General features: G+C 43.2%; 1 protein-coding gene across 6 annotated transcripts in view; it reads right to left on the bottom strand.

Moving 5' to 3' along the window:
• Positions 1–18,348, bottom strand: part of KCNMA1 (potassium calcium-activated channel subfamily M alpha 1) — a 710,872-nt gene that overhangs the window by 144,400 nt on the left and 548,124 nt on the right. For all 6 annotated transcript variants that reach the window (XM_045783283.2, XM_045783284.2, XM_045783288.2 and 3 more), the window contains exon 15: positions 11,056–11,165. In XM_045783283.2, the coding sequence (XP_045639239.1) occupies positions 11,056–11,165 (110 nt within the window). The remainder of the gene's footprint in view (positions 1–11,055; positions 11,166–18,348) is intronic.

The following is an 18,348-nucleotide window of genomic DNA, read 5'->3' as shown; positions in this document are numbered from 1 at the left end:
TATAAAATTAACAAATAATATTATACAGATACAAGTGTGCAAATAATGTGACATAATTAGGTGAAAACATAGATTTATAGACTCATAAAAGCACACCCACAAAAGAATTACATACATTATATGTGACAAGTTTCTATAATGAGCATATGTTTTAAAAACTTTTTGGATAATGAAACATTGGCAGACTGACAGGTTGAGAAGTGAGTGGGTTATGCAGTACTGCAGGGGGGAAGATGCACTGGGTCACGGGGGTGGGGCTTTGCTGGTGCTCTCATTGAATCCCCTCAACATCCCTGAGAGGGAGAGATGGCCCCAGTTATTCTGACTTCTACTGGTATCTCTATATCACAGGCGATGGACCTGAGGCTCAGAAAGCCCCCATGTAACTTGCCCACGGTCCCCAGCTAGCATCTGGCAGGATATACATCTTTAACTCCAGGGAAGCCTCTTTTGTGCTGGGAGAGATAGATAATAAGCAAATATACAAGTGAATAAAGAATAAATTTCCAGCACTATGCAGAAAACAAAACAACCTAAGAGGACAAAGAGTAACTGGGAAGACCCATAAATACAGAAAACAAACTGATGGTTGCCAGAGGGAAGGGGGGAGGGCATTGGGCAACATGGGTGAAGGGGAGTAGGAGGTAAAGGCTTCTAGTTATGGACTGAGTGATGCACAGAGAGTACAGTCAATGGTATTGTCATAGCGATGTGTGATGACAGATGGCAGCTCCACTTGTGGTAAACATAGCATCACATACAGAATTGTCCAATCATTAATTTGTGCTCCTAAAACTAATGCAGCATAGTGTGATAACTATCCTCCAATAAAAAAAACCCAAAAAACCAAAACCAAACAAACAAAACAGAGTAACTGGGAAACACTATTATCTGCAATGGTCCAGGAGGACCATTCAGAAAAGGTAAGCTAGAGCACAGAACACAGGAGGTGAGGAGAAGAGGCAGACAATGAGAGGATCTGGAGAAAAATCTTTCCAGGGAGTGGAAGCAGCAAGTGCAAGGGTCCTGAGACAGGAAGGAACTCAGGGTGTCTGAAGATCAGCAACAAGGTTAACTAGACTGCAGTTGAGTGAGCAAAGCCACAAGTGACAGTGATTAGGGCAGGGAGCTAGGCAGGAGCAAGTGTGGGAGGACTGCTGGCCACAGTAACAAGTCTGCCAGTCTGCAGTTTATTCTAAGTGAAATGGGAGGCCTTTAGCTGGTTGCAAATTGAAAAGCAATGAGGTTGGTGAAGGCCTCATGCTCTCCAGTGGAAATATGACCAATTGCTCACTCCTACATGTGAGATCATGGTCTCCCGTATTGCTTTCAACAGACAGACAGATTTCAAAGGACCACTTCATCTAGGTGCATTTGGGCTCTCCTGGTGATTTGCAGGTTTGCTGATTCCTGCCAGCAGACTCTAATGACCTGGGCTTTGTGCTGATTATGCAGTTTGCTGAAACACCAACCCAAGTATCCAACTACAGCTGGAAAAATGCTCTTCTTAATTTATGTTCCATAGAGCACTGCTAACACACACCCTTTATGGGGCTGTTGTTCCTGGAGCTTGAATTGTTTAAAATATCAGATGGCTTATGCAATATTTGTTGAACCAAATTACCAGATTAGGTAACCACTTTCTAATGTAAACAGCAACTAACTGCCAAAATCTCAAGGAGAAGGCCGATCTTAATTTAGCACAGATCATGAAGAGGCCAATATGCTGATATCCTATGAGTGACTGGCCACTCTGATCTGGGACTCTGTGGTTCATGGATCATGGATCTTAATTGCTTTTAACGACCTGATCCTGTTGGTAGAAGCAAAGAAGCAGTCCACAGTAATGGTAAATTATGTGTTCCTAGGTACTACGATGCCATTTACCAACTCGATAGAAAACGAGAGGAGCTTTCTAATGCAGGAAACTCAGTACAATCTACACAGCCTTGTGCACACTCTTTAACCAGCACAGTGGACCAGGAGATCTTTGAGTCCTCTTTCATAACTTCCAAATCCATATCTAAGATGAATCTGCACTGCTTTATAGAACCCTCTTTTTAAGAAGCTCTTTGACCCAAAGCCCACCTTTACTCACTGGCCAAAGGGGTGGACAGGAGAAGGACAGAGTAATGTCCACAAGGCGATTATATGCAAACAGGACCACAACCGTGGATTATCGGATTCGGGCCCTTCAAGACTTGTTGGGGCTGCCCTTCTCCTAGAGATGACAAACTGAAGTCCAAAGAGGGGCAACTCGCTCCAGGTCAAATAACTTTTGGGAAGAAAGGCCCAAAGTGGAAATGAAATCTCAGTGCAGTGTGCTGCACAAATGCTTCTTATAAGAACAAAGGAAATGAGGTGGTGGCCAGAAGCCCAGCATGGAGCCTTGGTCAGTATAGCATTACTAAAAACCCAGAATTAGATACTAACTGGTGATTTCATATAAAAACTAGCTTTTCAGCTTTCCTTGGTAAATCATAAATGCCCACACTGGAGCCACATTCTATCCGGCTGAAAGGGACTGGAGCTTTGAAGCACGGACCCCTCTGCATGGGACACATCCTCTCCAACACGCTACAGTCCCCAGCACTCCCCAGGTATCCGACCTCTTCCATCTTCACTCTTGGTGGCTCACTCCTGCCGCCTAGAGGCACCTTAAGTTGTTCGTTTTTTTGTTGTTGTTTTTTTTTAATTTTATTTATTTATTTGACAGAGAGACAGCCAGATTGAGAGGGAACACAGGCAGGGGGAGTGGAAGAGGAAGAAGCAGGCTCCCAGTGGAGGAGCCCAATATGGCGCTCCATCCCAGGACTCTGGGATCACGCCCTGAGCCGAAGGCAGACGCTTAAGACTGAGCCACCCAGGCGCCCCATAGAGGCCCCTAAGTTTTTAATCCCTGCTGTAACGAGTACCTTCTGCACGTCCACAAAACACAAATCTTGCACTATGTCCCCCCTCCACTAAAAATCACAGTTTTCTGTTAGACCCTGCCACAGAGAGTTAGCCAATGTCCAGGGAACAGGGCTTAAGGCTGCAGCAGAAGTACGAGGAGGTCAGAACAGACCAAGGCCAGTGAACAGGGTGCAGGTCTGTGTGTAAGCACTTGCTGACTTGTCTCTCTGCCTGGCTAGTTGAGCTTCTTTGGGGCAAGACACATGGTTTGTCTCCCTGGCCTTTTGCAAAGTACAAAGAGTAAGCATTCAATACATGCTGATTAAATAAATGCGGAATGAATGAAGAGCAGAATCTCTCGAGTTGTTGGAAGCACACATTAAGAGATAAAGTAGTCAACTAAGGGGCGCCTGGGTGGCACAGCGGTTAAGCGTCTGCCTTCGGCTCAGGGCGTGATCCCGGCGTTATGGGATCGAGCCCCACATCAGGCTCCTCTGCTATGAGCCTGCTTCTTCCTCTCCCACTCCCCCTGCTTGTGTTCCCTCTCTCGTTGGCTGTCTCTATCTCTGTCGAATAAACAAATAAAATCTTTAAAAAAAAAAAAAGTAGTCAACTAAGAAAGTCTAAGCAGAGAAGGCTTGGGAGCTGAGTATCAAATCATGAAACAAGATGCCTCTTAACTTGTTCATGAGAAGTAGAGAGATTGGGAAAAGAGGGATGTCAAAAGAAATAATAGCAGTGATACGCTCTGGGAACCTAACATTGGCCTCGAATCAATATGCCGAAATGCAAATGCAATTCTAAGATCCAGACAGCAGTTTGTCCTTGGGACTCTCACAGCTTGGGTTCACTCCCCAGAAACTGTCGTCAGACTACTCAGAACTGATGTCCTGAGATGAAATATTTACTTGTATCATCAACACCATTGTTTTTGGTAAAGCAAAATGGGCTTTGCTCATCCATTCTTAGAGTCCTCCTTAGGGCTTTACTCAGTGTCTCCGCATATATAGGACTGGGGCGGAATAAGAAAGGGACTTAGGGTGAGGGAGGGTATTAGAAAGAACCAAGAAAGCCTTTGCAATGTGATAAACAGTTAGCAGCAATTTAATTCTTGGTTTCTAAAATAAAATGTCCCAATATGTCCAAAGCAGGAAGTCATTGCTGGTTGTGAAAATAATTACAGGGGAACAGAAATGAATTTTTTCCAGAAAAAAAATGCCACTTGTCACAAAAAGGTCTTAAACCAGCAATCTGCAATAAAACTGTTGTAATAACAAGTTAGATTGCTTTCTTGATAATTATTAAGTAGAGGTCTACCAAATTTGACAATGACATTATATAATGCCTATTTTTTTTTTTACTGCTAGCATCATCTGTTAACTACAGTAGTTTCAACCCAGATGTTCCTGAACAAAGGCTCTTAAGAATTAGAGTCCAACTGTTTCTACCTACCCAGAGGGACATAAATTGTTCTTGCCATTAAATCAGCCCCCTTGACTAGACAGATTGCTTGCCTATATGAATTAAACAGAGAAACCCTTCGTGGAGTCTGCCCCTTCAAATGTGTTCAAGAAGGGTATGCAAAGGTGTGGTTGGGAACTGCTGAAGCTGGGTCACCCAGGAGTGAGGGGTGAGGAGAGAAGAGACAGCCCACACTGTGCCCTCCAAACTCAGCTCCCCTCCCCAAACTGGGGCCCCTCTTCCGTTATCCAGAGGGACCCTGGCCATGTCAGGCTGATGCACGTAATCAGAATAGATGCAGATGTAAATACCATGCACTGGGAAACCAGATCTTTAGGATGTAGGGGCTAGAATGAAAAGGATTCACATTTAGGAACTTTGATTTAAAATGATAGGCTCTTGAAATGGAAACATCTACTTAAAGGAAATTTGAAACAGCAGGATTTATAAGACTCAGGAGCAAGAAAAAAGGAAGTGATTTAAAATGCTCATGGAGATGTTGTTCAGATCTCATTTCCCAATAGCTTTGATAGAGGTGGAGTGGGGAAGGCTTCAGCACCCCCACCCTCAAACCCATACACACGCACAACATCTCCACTAGCACGCCTAAGACACTTGAATTTAGAAATAATTATATTCTTTGATATGGACAATTAGCATTTGCCCAAAGCATGAATAAATGCATTTTCGTAAGCTTTGCTATTATTTAGTAGTCAGACAAAATGCAAACTGTGTGTGTGTTATGTGTACCGAACATCAAATCAAGCCGCTAGCATCCCATTTCCAACTGGACTGGACTGGATTCAGGCCCCGGTACATGGCATTCTCGAGGCAACTCAAGCTCAGAAACTGTGGTTTCCTCCCACTCCTCCTTCTCCACCTCTCTCCTCTCCCCTCTGCCCTCACTTTCTCATCTGGAGGCAGAGGGGTACAGCCTCACGATTACTAGTTCTTATGATAAAAACACTATCACTGTTTTCCCCTGAAAACATCACATGTCATGAGAAATCTGATTTGTCTCCTCCCATCTAAAGGAGAAATCAGTTTGCTCTCCTTGGAAAATCTCAGAGATCCGGGTGTAGAGAGAGTGGCATGTGGCTCCCAGTCTCCTGATTGCCTAGTACCGAGAATTCCCTCTTCCCTCGTTATTCCTTCTCTGAATCCAATCTCCTTACACTGTGCAGTTCAAATGTCATCTCTTCCAGAAAGCCTCTCCTGGTCACCTCCAGCCTACAGGGAGCTCTTTCTCCCCCCTATAAGTCTCAGCCTCTGTCCTCTAGTATGTGCACCCGTCAAACTCTCATCCATCAAGCACTTATGGGTGCTCAGTTCTCCCCGAGGGTGGGTATTATTTTCCTTAGCCAGACTGCAAACTGTCTGAAGGCAGCCACTGTAGGGAAACAGAGTTCTTTATTTGTCGTTAGAAGTATTGCTATTAATTTTTTAATGTGCATATACTTTATTAGATCTAACTGCAGGTTCCTCTCGAGATGGCACCATGCCTGGCACAATGGCGCAAGTATCCTAAGTTCATTACATATCTAGTTGATTGACTGGCTGGTGACTGACTGACGGGCAGGACTTTTCTAAAGGGTAAGAATAAATATAACCTGGAAATGCCACAAGGTGTCCTTTCCTTTCTTGTTGCTTACATTGTATTGGATGGGACAGGACTGACGGTGGGAAGTGGAGAAGTGGGAGAAGTGAAAGGATATTACCTAGTATTGAGAGATAAGTACTATTTCTATTTCAAGTCCAAAGTCAGGCAACTGGTCACTATCAAAGGAAGGAGGTATGCAGAAATCAATTATCTTGTCCCAAATGATATATTCACTAAGTGGCCGAAACGGGGGTTTGAGCCTGGGCCTTCGCAATTCCACAGGTCACGCTCGGTGACATTATGCAGCATCCTACTATGGGATCCGTGCAAAAACAAGACCCTTTAGGGGCGCCTGGGTGGCACAGCGGCTAAGCGTCTGCCTCCAGCTCAGGGCGTGATCCCGGCGTTATGGGATCGAGCCCCACATCAGGCTCCTCCGCTATGAGCCTGCTTCTTCCTCTCCCACTCCCCCTGCTTGTGTTCCCTCTCTCGCTGGCTGTCTCTATCTCTGTCAAATAAATAAATAAAATCTTTAAAAAAAAAACAAAAAACAAGACCCTTTAGAGGCAAACACGGCCTCATACCCCAGCTCCTTGCTTCCTGCAGGCTTGGTGTTGGCCCCTCGCACCCTCCACAGTCACTTGCTTCCCTGGGGATGGTGGGGAGTGGGAGGGAAAGTGAGCAGGTGGTTTTCTGGTGTTCAGAAAACTTCTCTTTCAGATCCCAAAGCTCCTCGGCCTTGATCACACTGTCACACAAACCCAGGGGCAAGGCAGCTGTGCAAAATGAAAAGAAGATGCTCAGAAGTTGCTGGCTCTTAAAAGGAACACCCTCAGGACATCCCGGAGAAGGTCCAGGACCTACACACCACGGTTGCCAACAAGACTAAGCGGCATCTTCGAGGGTTGTATTCTGACTTATACTGGTTTCCCTGGGCTTCTCTGCACTTAGCGCTGATCACTCCAGCCTGCAATGGCTTTCAGCATTACAGGGCTCAGTACCCCGATGCCTTCTTCCTATGCTGACTTGGATTAGGCATGGGAAGGGGGCAGAGCAGTCAGTGGTCTGCCTGCTGTGCTGACGTGTAGACTCATCCTATCTCCCCGGACATTGCAGAATACCCACATGAAGCAGGAAAGATGGCAAGGAAGCTCACACAAAGGCCCCAATCTTACCATTATCTTGTGACATGTGGTCCACTTCTAATTCGATAAGGCTAAAATCGGAGAGAAACATTCCAGGGACTGAGCCCAAAGTGGGGAATGAGGAGTTTAGTCCAGCCCATGGTGTGGAGGGATGAGGTAAGTGGTGGTGGTAGCGGGAGGGGGTGGGGTCCCAGTCATCAGACCTTGTATCGGAATCACCCGACTTGCTTGTAAAAAGTATACATTTGGGGGGCACTTCCCCCAGATACTGAAATCGAGAGATGGAGCCCAGAAACCTCTCCATTTAGTAAACTCCCCAGGAGACTCTTAATTAGCCAGCTTTCATCCAGCAGCTACCCCAAGCTGCTCTCAATTACACAGGCCCAGCATCAGAACCCAGCTCCGTCACTTGGGTGCTAGGTGGCTTTGGAGAGGCACCAACATCCTCTGAGTCTCAGTGTCCCCGTCAGGATAAGCCAGGGACAGTGATATTAATATAAACCAGAAGATCACTGTGCAGATAAAATGAGAAAATGTAAATGACATATTTAGAAATAATACTGTATTCTGTCCCCATGAGTGACTGGTTTTGGAACAAAGCTGCATCTTCTGCTGATACACCCAGTGAAGCCAAAAGGCTGGTGCAGAGAAGTCCAAGGACATAGCTGGTGGGTCCCAACTGGACAGGAGAGAGCATCCCTCCACTTGTTTGTAAAAAGCTGGCCTTGTGGGGGCTTTTTGTCCTTCCTGCTTCTCCTTCCCCCCATTCCGTTCTCTGGGGAAATGACTTCAAATGTCAACCATGGATCCTGCTGCCTTATCTTTTCATAAACTAGCTCTCCTGGGCCCCGGGTGGCGCAGTCAGTTAAGCATCCAACTCCTGGTTTCGGCTCAGGTCATGATCTCAGGGTCGTGAGACTGAGCTCCTCACTGGGCGTGGAACTGCTTAAGATTCTCTCTCTCCCTCTCCCTCTGCTCCTCCCACCCCACTCGCACTCTCTCTCTCTCTCTCAAATAAATAGATAAATGAAATCTTCAAATAAAATCTTAAAAAAAAAAAAAAAAAGCTCCTCTCTCAGCTTCTGTGAAAACTCCAGGCTCTCCCGTGCAGTGATCTCACCCTGCAAGGGGGCACTCTGCCAGCCCAGGGGAAGAGCAAATTTATTTCTTTTCATGCTTTAAGACGTTATTGGCTGCATATTGTTTTAATGCGGTGCATAATTACAGAAACTGCTCTGAAAATCTGTATATTTTATCTGTGCTTTATTATACCCAGAATATTCCCCAATTCTTTTTTCTTCTACGTGAACCAGCTTAAAATATATTTTGGCGTCCTTTTTGTCATCTTCAAATTGAATAGCCAATTCTTACTGTAATGAAAATACTTATGCGCCAGCCCGGTGATATACAACACTACACTCTAATTACGGCTGTGCTTTAATTAACCTGAATTGAAGAGTGTTATCATTAAACTGCTGGTAACTTTGAGTTATGGCTTTTCTTTAATTTAAAGTAGAAAACACAGATAATTAAGCCTCCAGATAATCAAATGCTTGAGGAGAGCTTCAATGTTTTGGGATGTTCCTAAATCTTATTAAATGTCCTTTCTTTATTGATTATTCCTACCTCTGCTGTACCATTGTGCTGAACGAATAATAGCACTAAGTCGAACATGTTCTCACTCACATCAGAAGTTGGGTTTTTTGTATTCCAGAAGCCGTGCTGAACAAATATTAAATTCTCTGACAACAAGGTGTGTCTGAAAGATTCTCTCCTGCTCACATCATGTTCTAAACAAGAAAATCAATCAAGGGACATATTTACAGCAGCCACTGGTGTCCAGCTCCGAAGGGCAATGAAGTTTCACACCACCCTGTGAGTTGGGGTTGGCAAACTCGCGTGTCTGCGGGGCCAGGCCCAGGATATTAATGCAAATCTGGCCCGGTTTAAGACACCAGAGAGGGGAGGACCTGCACTAAACCCTTCCTTCTAACAAACTGGAGCCAGTTAGCATCTGGTAGAAATGCAAGTCCTGTGTTGGCTCATCAGATATTCAAGAGATGTCAGACATCTAGATTTTATGTGAATTACCACTATTTTGAAATATTGGCAAGTTACTTTTAAGACATTAAATACCGCGTAGGGCAAATGTGAGTCAAATGTACCTTGTGGGTATCCCAGTTACAGCTTCTAGGGGGCGTGGTTCTAACCTTCCAGATTAACAGTCTTAAAATGAACTGACTTGGTTCCCAGGAGCAGAATAAGAGAAGCAGTGGGAATGCAGGTTTCTGAGGGTAGATATAAACACCAGGCAAGCCAGGGAAAATCAACAGCCAAGGAGGGCATCTTCACGCACTCCCCTGCTAATGCCCCTAGTGCCATAGAACTCCTCCGGGCATCGGTGCCTTTGCAATGTGCTCAGACCTCCCCTACCTCATATAGGAGGGCTCAACTGTTGTTTACTTTTTAAAAATAAAACCGGCTTCTATTAAAAGTCCTGAATTCTCCCGGGCTTTGTATCCCAGGCAGGCCAAACTCCAAGGTGGAGAAAATCCCCTGGGACAGCCTCAATGTTCCAGGACCCAATGCCTTTGAATGGTTAACTTCTTTCTGTGGCAGAAAGAGAAATAGCTCTCAAAGAAAGGAGCACATGGGAGTTACAATGGGGCATCCATTTTCAGAAAATAACTCCTTCCGAATCAATTACCTATTCACTTTTCCAGTCCATTTAGCGTTTAAACTTTCGCTTAGAGACAGGGTGAGAAATTTCAGTAAACAGCCAGACCATTTTGGATTGCTTAGGGTCTGGGCCCAGAGACAGACAGAGTATACCTGCTGTGTTCGCTGACAGGAGTCTCCAGGTAAACACCAAACTCCCAGGCGCTCTGTCCCCTCTGTGCTATGCACAGAACAGAAAGCTCTAAGACAGAGGAGCCCAAGTGCCCCCAGGACTACTGTCTTCAGACCTCCCTTTCCAGAAGGTGGGTTTTGTTTGTAGGCACCCAGACAGCTCAAGGGAACAGCTTTTCTTCCTCAGCCCAATGCGTTCCCAGATTCCCCTATTTCTTCCCGGTCTTCATCAGTGACACTGAGGTTATCAAATCTTTTGCTGAAGTGTCAATGGATCAAGCTTAATGTTTCAGCATTCCTAGGGAGTCTGTGCTTTCATAGGGGACAAAGCCCCTGTTTGACTTACACCCAACATGTGAGATTCTAAGTGGGAAATCTGAGGCATCATCATAATGGAAGTTTCTCGGGGTCTAGAGCCCTTGGAACTCTTGAGGTCATATCCGTTAGATGGTCACCTATTCTACTTGGAGGGGCCATGGCAGGCTGGGGCTGCCTCTTGCTCAAATCCCTCCTGCTGAGCCAACAGAAGGAGAAGCTAAGCCTTCTCATTGGCATAACATGACAGTTGTCCATTTCGAGAGCTAAATTCCTAAGGGCTGTCTCAAGGCTTTCTTCCACACATTTTGTTCCACATTTCTTCAGCAAATCAAAAATGCACTTCAAATAATGGCTTCTCCGATGTCTCTATGATCTGGCTTGACTGAAAAATATTAAAATTCCTTTCATCAAGGAGCTAGCAAGATTTGTTTTCATCCTTGTAAAATCAGAGACATGGGTTCCTACCACCCTTCATAACTGTGTTTACGTGGCAGAAGCCTAATTCAAGACATGCAGGAAAAATGTAGTTCATAATTTAGTGCAAATGATCGATCTAAGAATAAGGTTCCCAGAGCTGCGGGGAAAAGCAGGGCCAGCAGAAATCCCCCAAGGAGGGACCACGTTATGACCCACCTTCCTGCTGACCACACAAGACAGAGCACACAGCATACCCTCGGTAATTGTTGGGTACCCCGACTGTGCTGGGCAGAGGTGAGGTGTCTTCCCTGCAAGGGCCACCTTACACATCCCTGAGGGCCAAAGAGCACATGGTGAATGGTCACTTACTCACAAACAGTAGGGAAGGACAGACCCACGAAGGCACTGGAGAGATATTCTGTGTACATTTCATTGGAGACTCCTTCCAAGTAGTATTTCTGCCACGTGTCTTCCTCAATCTAAGAGAGAAGAACACAGAGGTTTAAGATATGACAGTACACCATAAAAGGGAAACCAGAGTTTACCATCTGGCCAACGAATGAATGCCCTAGTTATGTGATGGTTATCATCTTCAGCAACCAGGAATACAACCACATCACCTACGTGAAGCTGGCCACGACCCTAAGAACATAGAATAGTAGGACAGCTCCTCTAAAGCACCCCTGATTCCTAACCTGTCTGATTTCCAGGTTGTGGACGTGTGGGCGCTCACCCACAATACTGGCAGGCGGGTAAATCGATACAACTTTTCTAGAGAGAAATTTTGCAATTGTTAACAAAAAAATTTTAAAGCTCATGTTCCTTTGCACAAGTCCATTTCAAGTATTCCTAGTAAAGAAACAGACAGATACATATACAAAGCCATTTGTGGAAGAACATCCTTTTAATGAAAAATTGGAAATAACCACAAATGGTACATTTTTTAATGGAACACAAAGAAACAATTAAAGATTATGGTGAAAACGTGTATCTGTTCATATAGAAATTATATAAAAAGGCACATTACTAAATAGCATTTATAGTCTGACCCTGCTAAAAAAGTACCCTATAATTATCTGAATGCTTGTAAAGCCATAGAAAAACTAGAAAACTTTATACGAAAACACTAACCATTGTTATCTGAGTGGTAGAATGACACTCTTCTCTATAGATTTCTGTTATCTGAAGGCTTCGTGTGTGTGTGTGTGTGTGTGTGTGTGTGTGTGTGTGTGTGTGTGTGTAAAACAATACATGTATTTCTACTTTGGGGAAAAAAAGACTTTTCCAGCCACACCCTAGGTATCACAAAAAGTAAAATGTAGTTTCAGAGAGGTCTTACTCCAGATTTCATTAAAATGTGTGGGGGTTTTTTCTAATTAATCAAGCTCAACTTGTTTTCCCAACAACCCTCTTCAGGCTAAACACTTCTGGAAGGATTTTACATTGGAATTGATCTTTAAAAATTATAAAGTGAATAACAACAAGAACGCCAAGCCCCTCTGGGAGCTCAGGGATCTCAGGATTCCCAAGGCAGGCAGGCTGTGTGGTCCCTGGGAGGCTGCAGCCTCCTACATACACCTCTACTAGGAGGCTACATAAAGCGGGGGGAGGGAGATGAGAGGCAGCTTCCCAGCCAACAGGAAGTGACTTTTTACAATGTCTTGTGCTGATGTTGAATTAAAACTCATCTTGCCTATGGCCCCATAGTCAATTAACTAGGGAAATGCAATGCTGGAAGTTGAAAGAGACTTGGAAACAGTGGGAAATGAACACTGACCATCTACTTGGTGCCACTCTGGAATACAAAGAAGGCAGGAATCATTTAGAAATAAATTGAATGCTCCCTGCTTCTGTGCTATTTGTCTGCTTTGTGCAAGCCTGGATGATTAGAGTATGTGGGTTAACCTCATTAGTTTGAGCTGCTTCTAACCTACTCCCACACATTAGACATTAGCTATGCAATGCTTCTGGGTATGGGTTGTTTATCTACAAATTGGTCTTCCCCAGAGTGGGGTCTTTAAAAAAAAGGCACTCAACCATTTCTACTGCTAAACTGTATGATTTTAAAAATTAACTGCAATGTGTTTAACTAAGCATAAATTTTTTAATTTCCCTGAATCCTAAGAGTTCAACTTTTTTTTTTCAAATAAAAGATATTTCTGACTTCATAAGCAAAGGTCATGAATTCTAACTAATTTGAAGAAAGCCTAGTCTGCTTTTCAATAATCTGAAATATAGAATATTTGGGACATTATAGTACGGTAATTTGTTTTATTGGTAAATAGGATACTTAGATGAGAAATTGCCAATTATAAATCCTCATGGTAGAGCTTTATGGGAAAATAGTATTTTTGCAGTGGAAGAATTCAGCCTATTCTTTTAGCAGAGACATTCCCTTTATAATGTGCTGTTTATGTGGTTAATTTAATTACAACTGATTTTCAGAAACAATGAAAATATGAACCTTTTTCTCAATTATTATTGATTGGTGGTTGTATTCCTCAGTTAATATAGTTTTAATATGGTTCTTTTAGCTGTGGTCAGTATTTTCATGCCTGTGTGTCCTAACAGAACTACTCTTTCAACTAAATTTTATTGTTGGTTAATCATTAAACAATTTTTACTAAGTAGAAACAAAATTTTGCAGGGTAGCAATATTATTCATGTTTGTTTTGAACATGGCAAATATTCATTCATTCATTCAGCAAATATTTATTGAGCACATTCAGTATCTCAGGACCTATTCTAGCTGTTGATTAAATATTACTCAAACTGGTATTTATTTTCCCATATTTTTCTCTTTGCTGGAAGAAGCACCAGATATGTCTGGCTACGATATATCTGACCAGATATACCCGACTTTTACTGATTTTTTTCCATATTTTTTTCCTGCAAGTTTTGTCTCTGTGGCAGACCTAGAATGCCTAAGGAACTCAATATCAAAATAACTGGAAATATATACAGAACTTTTCTGGAAAGCAAAAGGCCTCTTCTCCATCCATATGTAGATTCTCAGATGGCATCCACAATGCTAGATACAGTAGCACCAAATGGACTGTTTAAATACTGATTGGTCTCAATTCATTGTTACAACCTTTTAAGTTGCCACATTTTTTTAAAGGATCTTATTTATTTATTTGAGAGAGAGAGACAGAGATCGCACTTACACATAAGTGGGGGGAGGGGCAGAGGGAGAGGGTGAAGCAGACTCCTTCTAAGAGCAGAGCCCCACACGGAGTTTGATCCCAGGACCCCGAGATCATGACCTGAGCCAAAGTCAGATGCTTAACCAACTGAGCCACCCAGGTGCCCCAATTTCCCATATCTTTAACACTGTTTCTATACAGATAAGTCAACATGCTTTTGAGGAATCTGATAAAGGTGCTACGCATACCTTTACACACAAACTTAAAAATGGTTAAAATGCTAAATTTTAGGTTATATTCATTTTACCACAATTAAAAAAATTAAACCCGTATCTATAATTGTAAGAGCAGAAGAGTCAGTGATTATAATTAACACTAAGACCTTTTAATCCTTAAAGGCAAGAATGACAATTTGGGACAGATGGATGACAAGAACAGGCCAATGACATCAGGAGAACCAGGAAATGAGCCCCAGCCCGTGACCCTGGACACAGTGGCACACTGTGGGCTCAGCCAGCCAAGCTAATCTTTATCCCAAAGCAAGGCTCAAACCATCCATCACTTCTTACCAAGGTTGGCCTAAGTCTCAAACATGGCCTCTTTAACTTAACTTTGAAAAAGCAAGAATGAAAGTGTATGTTCCTTTTTCCTTTGTCAGCAGTAATGAAATGTATTCTTTCTTTTCTTTTCTTTTTTTTTTTTAAGATTTTATTTATTTATTTGACAGAGAGAGAGACAGCGAGAGAGGTAACACAAGCAGGGGAAGTGGGAGAGGGAGAAGCAGGCTTCCCGCCAAGCAGGGAGCCTGATGTGGGGCTCGATCCCAGGACCCTGGGATCATGACCTGAGCCGAAGGTAGATGCTTAACGGCTGAGCCACCCAGGCTCCCTGCCCCCCCCTTTTTTTAAGTAGGCTCCACGCCCAGTGTGGAGCCCAACATGGGGCTTGAACTCAGGACCCTGAGATTGAGACCTGAGCTGAAATCGAAAGTCAGACACAACCAACTGAGCCACCCAGAGCCCCTGAAATGCATTCTTAACAACAGAAAAGTAAGTATAAAATATGTTGAGTTGAAAACATTTGTGCTTCACACAAGAGAAGATGACAGTGAACAAAGGAAACTAGAAAGGGTGGGGCAAGTTATTGTCATTATAATTTCCCTTTCGCAGAGGATAAACAGACAGGTTACCCACCTGGTCACCTCTTGCAAGAGACGACAGGGTAAATACATAAGGAAGGAGTGGTGCTAGGATTTGGGGGGGTGGGCAGGGAGGATTTGCTGCACAAAGGGGAAAGACTAGAATCAAAGCTCACCAAGGACTCAAAATCTTAAACCTTGGAGCCTGTGACCTTGTGAGAGGTCCATGAGGAGTAACACTAGTTTTGAGTTGCACTGAGAGCACGGGCCTCCTACCAGAGCATGGCGGCATCCTTTCTATGTCACAAAATGGAACCATCCCAGCCTACAACTTCTTTCCGAAAACAGTACATGCCATTCTCCACATTTGTGTTGTGCAGGTATTTTTAACTGTAATGTAATGTACACACTTCCCAGCAGAAAAATGAAGGAATGGGACCAAAATGACTTAAGGAAAGGTGCCAAAATTAATCTGCCAGCCATTCAGCAATCAGTCAAAGGCAAGGCGTTTCCCAAGGCAGCAATCTCTCCTTTGGCTGCCACATCAAACTCCAGCTGTTTTAGAAGAGCAAAGACGAGCAGGTGATGTGCTGCAGCTCCTTATTCATCAAATACTCACAGAATCTTCAGTGAGAACGGAAATTGAGCCATTCGGCTGGCTCGTCTGCACTTCTCGTTGGCTTATTTATGCTCTCTCCATTATCTTATTTTTCAACCAGTCTAGTCCAAACCCCCCCAAAAATGGTTGTACACCGGTTCGTGGGCAGCCGGCTCTACCATCAAAGGGCACCTTCCAACTGGAAACATGAGCCTTGGCTCCAAAGGAAGTAACACCTTCTGGATTCTAGATTCTGCATGTGTTACTAATGGTGGGTCGGTAATGACACCTTTTATTTTTTATGCTTTCTCTGATTAGAGTGAAACTGTGTTTCTCTAATGCTAACAGCCCAGTGAATGTGAAAAATCAGCCATCCTGGCTGGGGTATGCGACAACCATGGTGATTTCTGTTTCCAGCAAAGAGTCTGAATAACTCTGGTGATTCTAGTCAAATAATTTTGCTAATGTCTATCCCTACCTCTGAAGTCATGTAAATAATTACAGAGATTATCATACGCCAATTCTTATTTAATTGAAAGCAAGTACACTGTTTTAATCTAAATATATTTATATTATGCACATCAAAAGTAATGAACTAAAAGGAAATTATAAAAACCAATGACCATTATGCTAATAGCTACACTAAGAAGAGGTAAGTCGTTGGGGGGCCTGAGGGGCGCAGTCAGCTGAGCATCCAACTCTTCATTTTGGCTCAGGTTGTGATCTCATGATTCTTGAAATCAAGCCCCATAATGTGTTCCGTGCTCAGTGGGGAGTCTGCCTGAGATTCTCTCTCTCCCTCTCCCTCTGCTCTCCCCCCCTACCACTCTCACATGTGTGCATGCATGTGCTCTTTCTCTCTCTTAAATAAATAATTCTTAAAAAAAAAAAAAAAAGAAGAAGAGGTGAGTTGCAACAGACGCACTAACATTGCCCAGCACTGGTAGTAAGAGATTAGTGTATTAGCAGGTATTTATTGCATTACTATTTTTTAATCTATCCAACTTCAAAGTTAGTAAATTTCCTCTAAAGGATGCACAATTTTAAATCATAAAACTGCCTTTAAAAGAACTAACCGACCACATCTGAATGAACATTTGTACATATAAATCACATAATACTTTGTCACTGTCCTTTATGATGTGACAGTCTAAAACAGAGTGCAGTGACATAAACTGATTGATGTGCCTTAGATCCCATAAAAACATATTTATTCCTACAAGAAAAAGAAAAAGAAAACACCCACAGGAAGTGTCAAGCCCTTGACTACAATAATAAACATGGGATCAGCATTTATGGTCTCCAGGCTGATGAGTGTATGGGTGGTCATTAAAATGTGTGGGGTCATTTACCCCCATTCCTCAAGATCATGCTCTGTCACTGAGAAAAATCTGATTTAATGTTGCATCTAATCATTTCTTGCTGGAAAGCACAATGTTAAGGACAATTGAGTGTTAAGGAGGCTTTATCATTGGGCTCTCTGGATTCTCTCCTCATTTCCTCTATGTTCCAATCTTAACACACTTGCCCCGGTTTTTATCAATGGGCACATGGCTATCTCTTTCACCCTCCCTTTCTCAACATTCTTTAGTATAATGACAAATCCTAAAATCAACTCATGGAATTAAGATCTTCGCAGGTGCCAGAACAGAGAATGCCGTGCTGCATTCTGCTACAGCTTTCTGGGGGTGAAGCAAACTGGTGATAAAGTTGAAACCAAAGGAGAGAAGCAGAGGAGATGGGGCATGAATGGTGATTTGCACCCTTTCAGAATGTATTTCTTCTCTGTGCCAAATTGCACTTCAACGCTGTACTTCTTGGACGTGGAGTCAGGTCGGCTGCCCTTCTGAGAGCAGCATTGGATTTCAGGGACTCCATAACGATCTGGCATTCCACAATTATGGCCTATTTCAGATTGCATTCTCCAGAATGTGAGAACAGGACGAAAGGATTTCAGACTCGTCCAAAGGCTTAGGACAATGTCAATTAAAACAAATTAATTTGGATTTGATGGAATGCCAGATAACTGGTTGCTTCAGCAGTGAACGAATAAATAAACAACTCCAAAAATTAATTTTGGGCGGATGTGAGCCAAACCTCTTAGTCCCAGACTGGTGGGCTACAGACCTAACAAAAGAGATTTCTTCCATCAGGCATTATGAGAAAAAAAAATTAGCCCACATGAGGTATTCTGAGAGAGATTAACAGACCACACCACATGCAAAAGTGTAAGAATATATGACATTTTCCCCACTGTGTTACCCCCAGGCCAGATTATTCTGAAGACACCAAGAGTGCCAGAGGGACCGAAGCTAAAGGAAGGGTTTGTGTAAAGAGTAACATGAGAACTTTTTGAAAGCATTATTATTTAGAAATGATTTAAGAAAGTATTGCTTATGTGGCTGGAAATTGGTATTTTCTTTCACTATGTAAAAGGCTTCTCTAGTCTCTCCCTATTTTTCTCTCCAGTGTAGAAAAGGTATTTATGCTTAAGAGATGTCAGGCCCTGTTAAAGGTTGGCCTGTTCACTCTCTGTCCAAATAGGACTTTGGTTTTGCAATCTTGAATGGTTAAGAACATCCTCATTTACGCTTCAAATAATAAGGTTCTTAAAATATCACTAAAAGAATTCTAATCTGGGTAGAGCACGCAGGAAGTAAATGTTCTCAAGCAGACGCCTGCTGAGCAATCCTCAGGAGGCTGATTCAGCCCCCAGCATGCAGGATTATCCAGGACAGAGCTTCTCAATCCATCTGAGGTAGGGGACCGACCAGGGTTTT

The sequence above is a fragment of the Ursus americanus genome, chromosome 6 (assembly GCF_024610735.1).
Source record: "Ursus americanus isolate L20-20 chromosome 6, mUrsAme1.1.p, whole genome shotgun sequence".
Classification (NCBI taxonomy): Eukaryota; Metazoa; Chordata; class Mammalia; order Carnivora; family Ursidae; genus Ursus; species Ursus americanus.
This window is presented reverse-complemented; position numbering and strand designations above follow the sequence as displayed.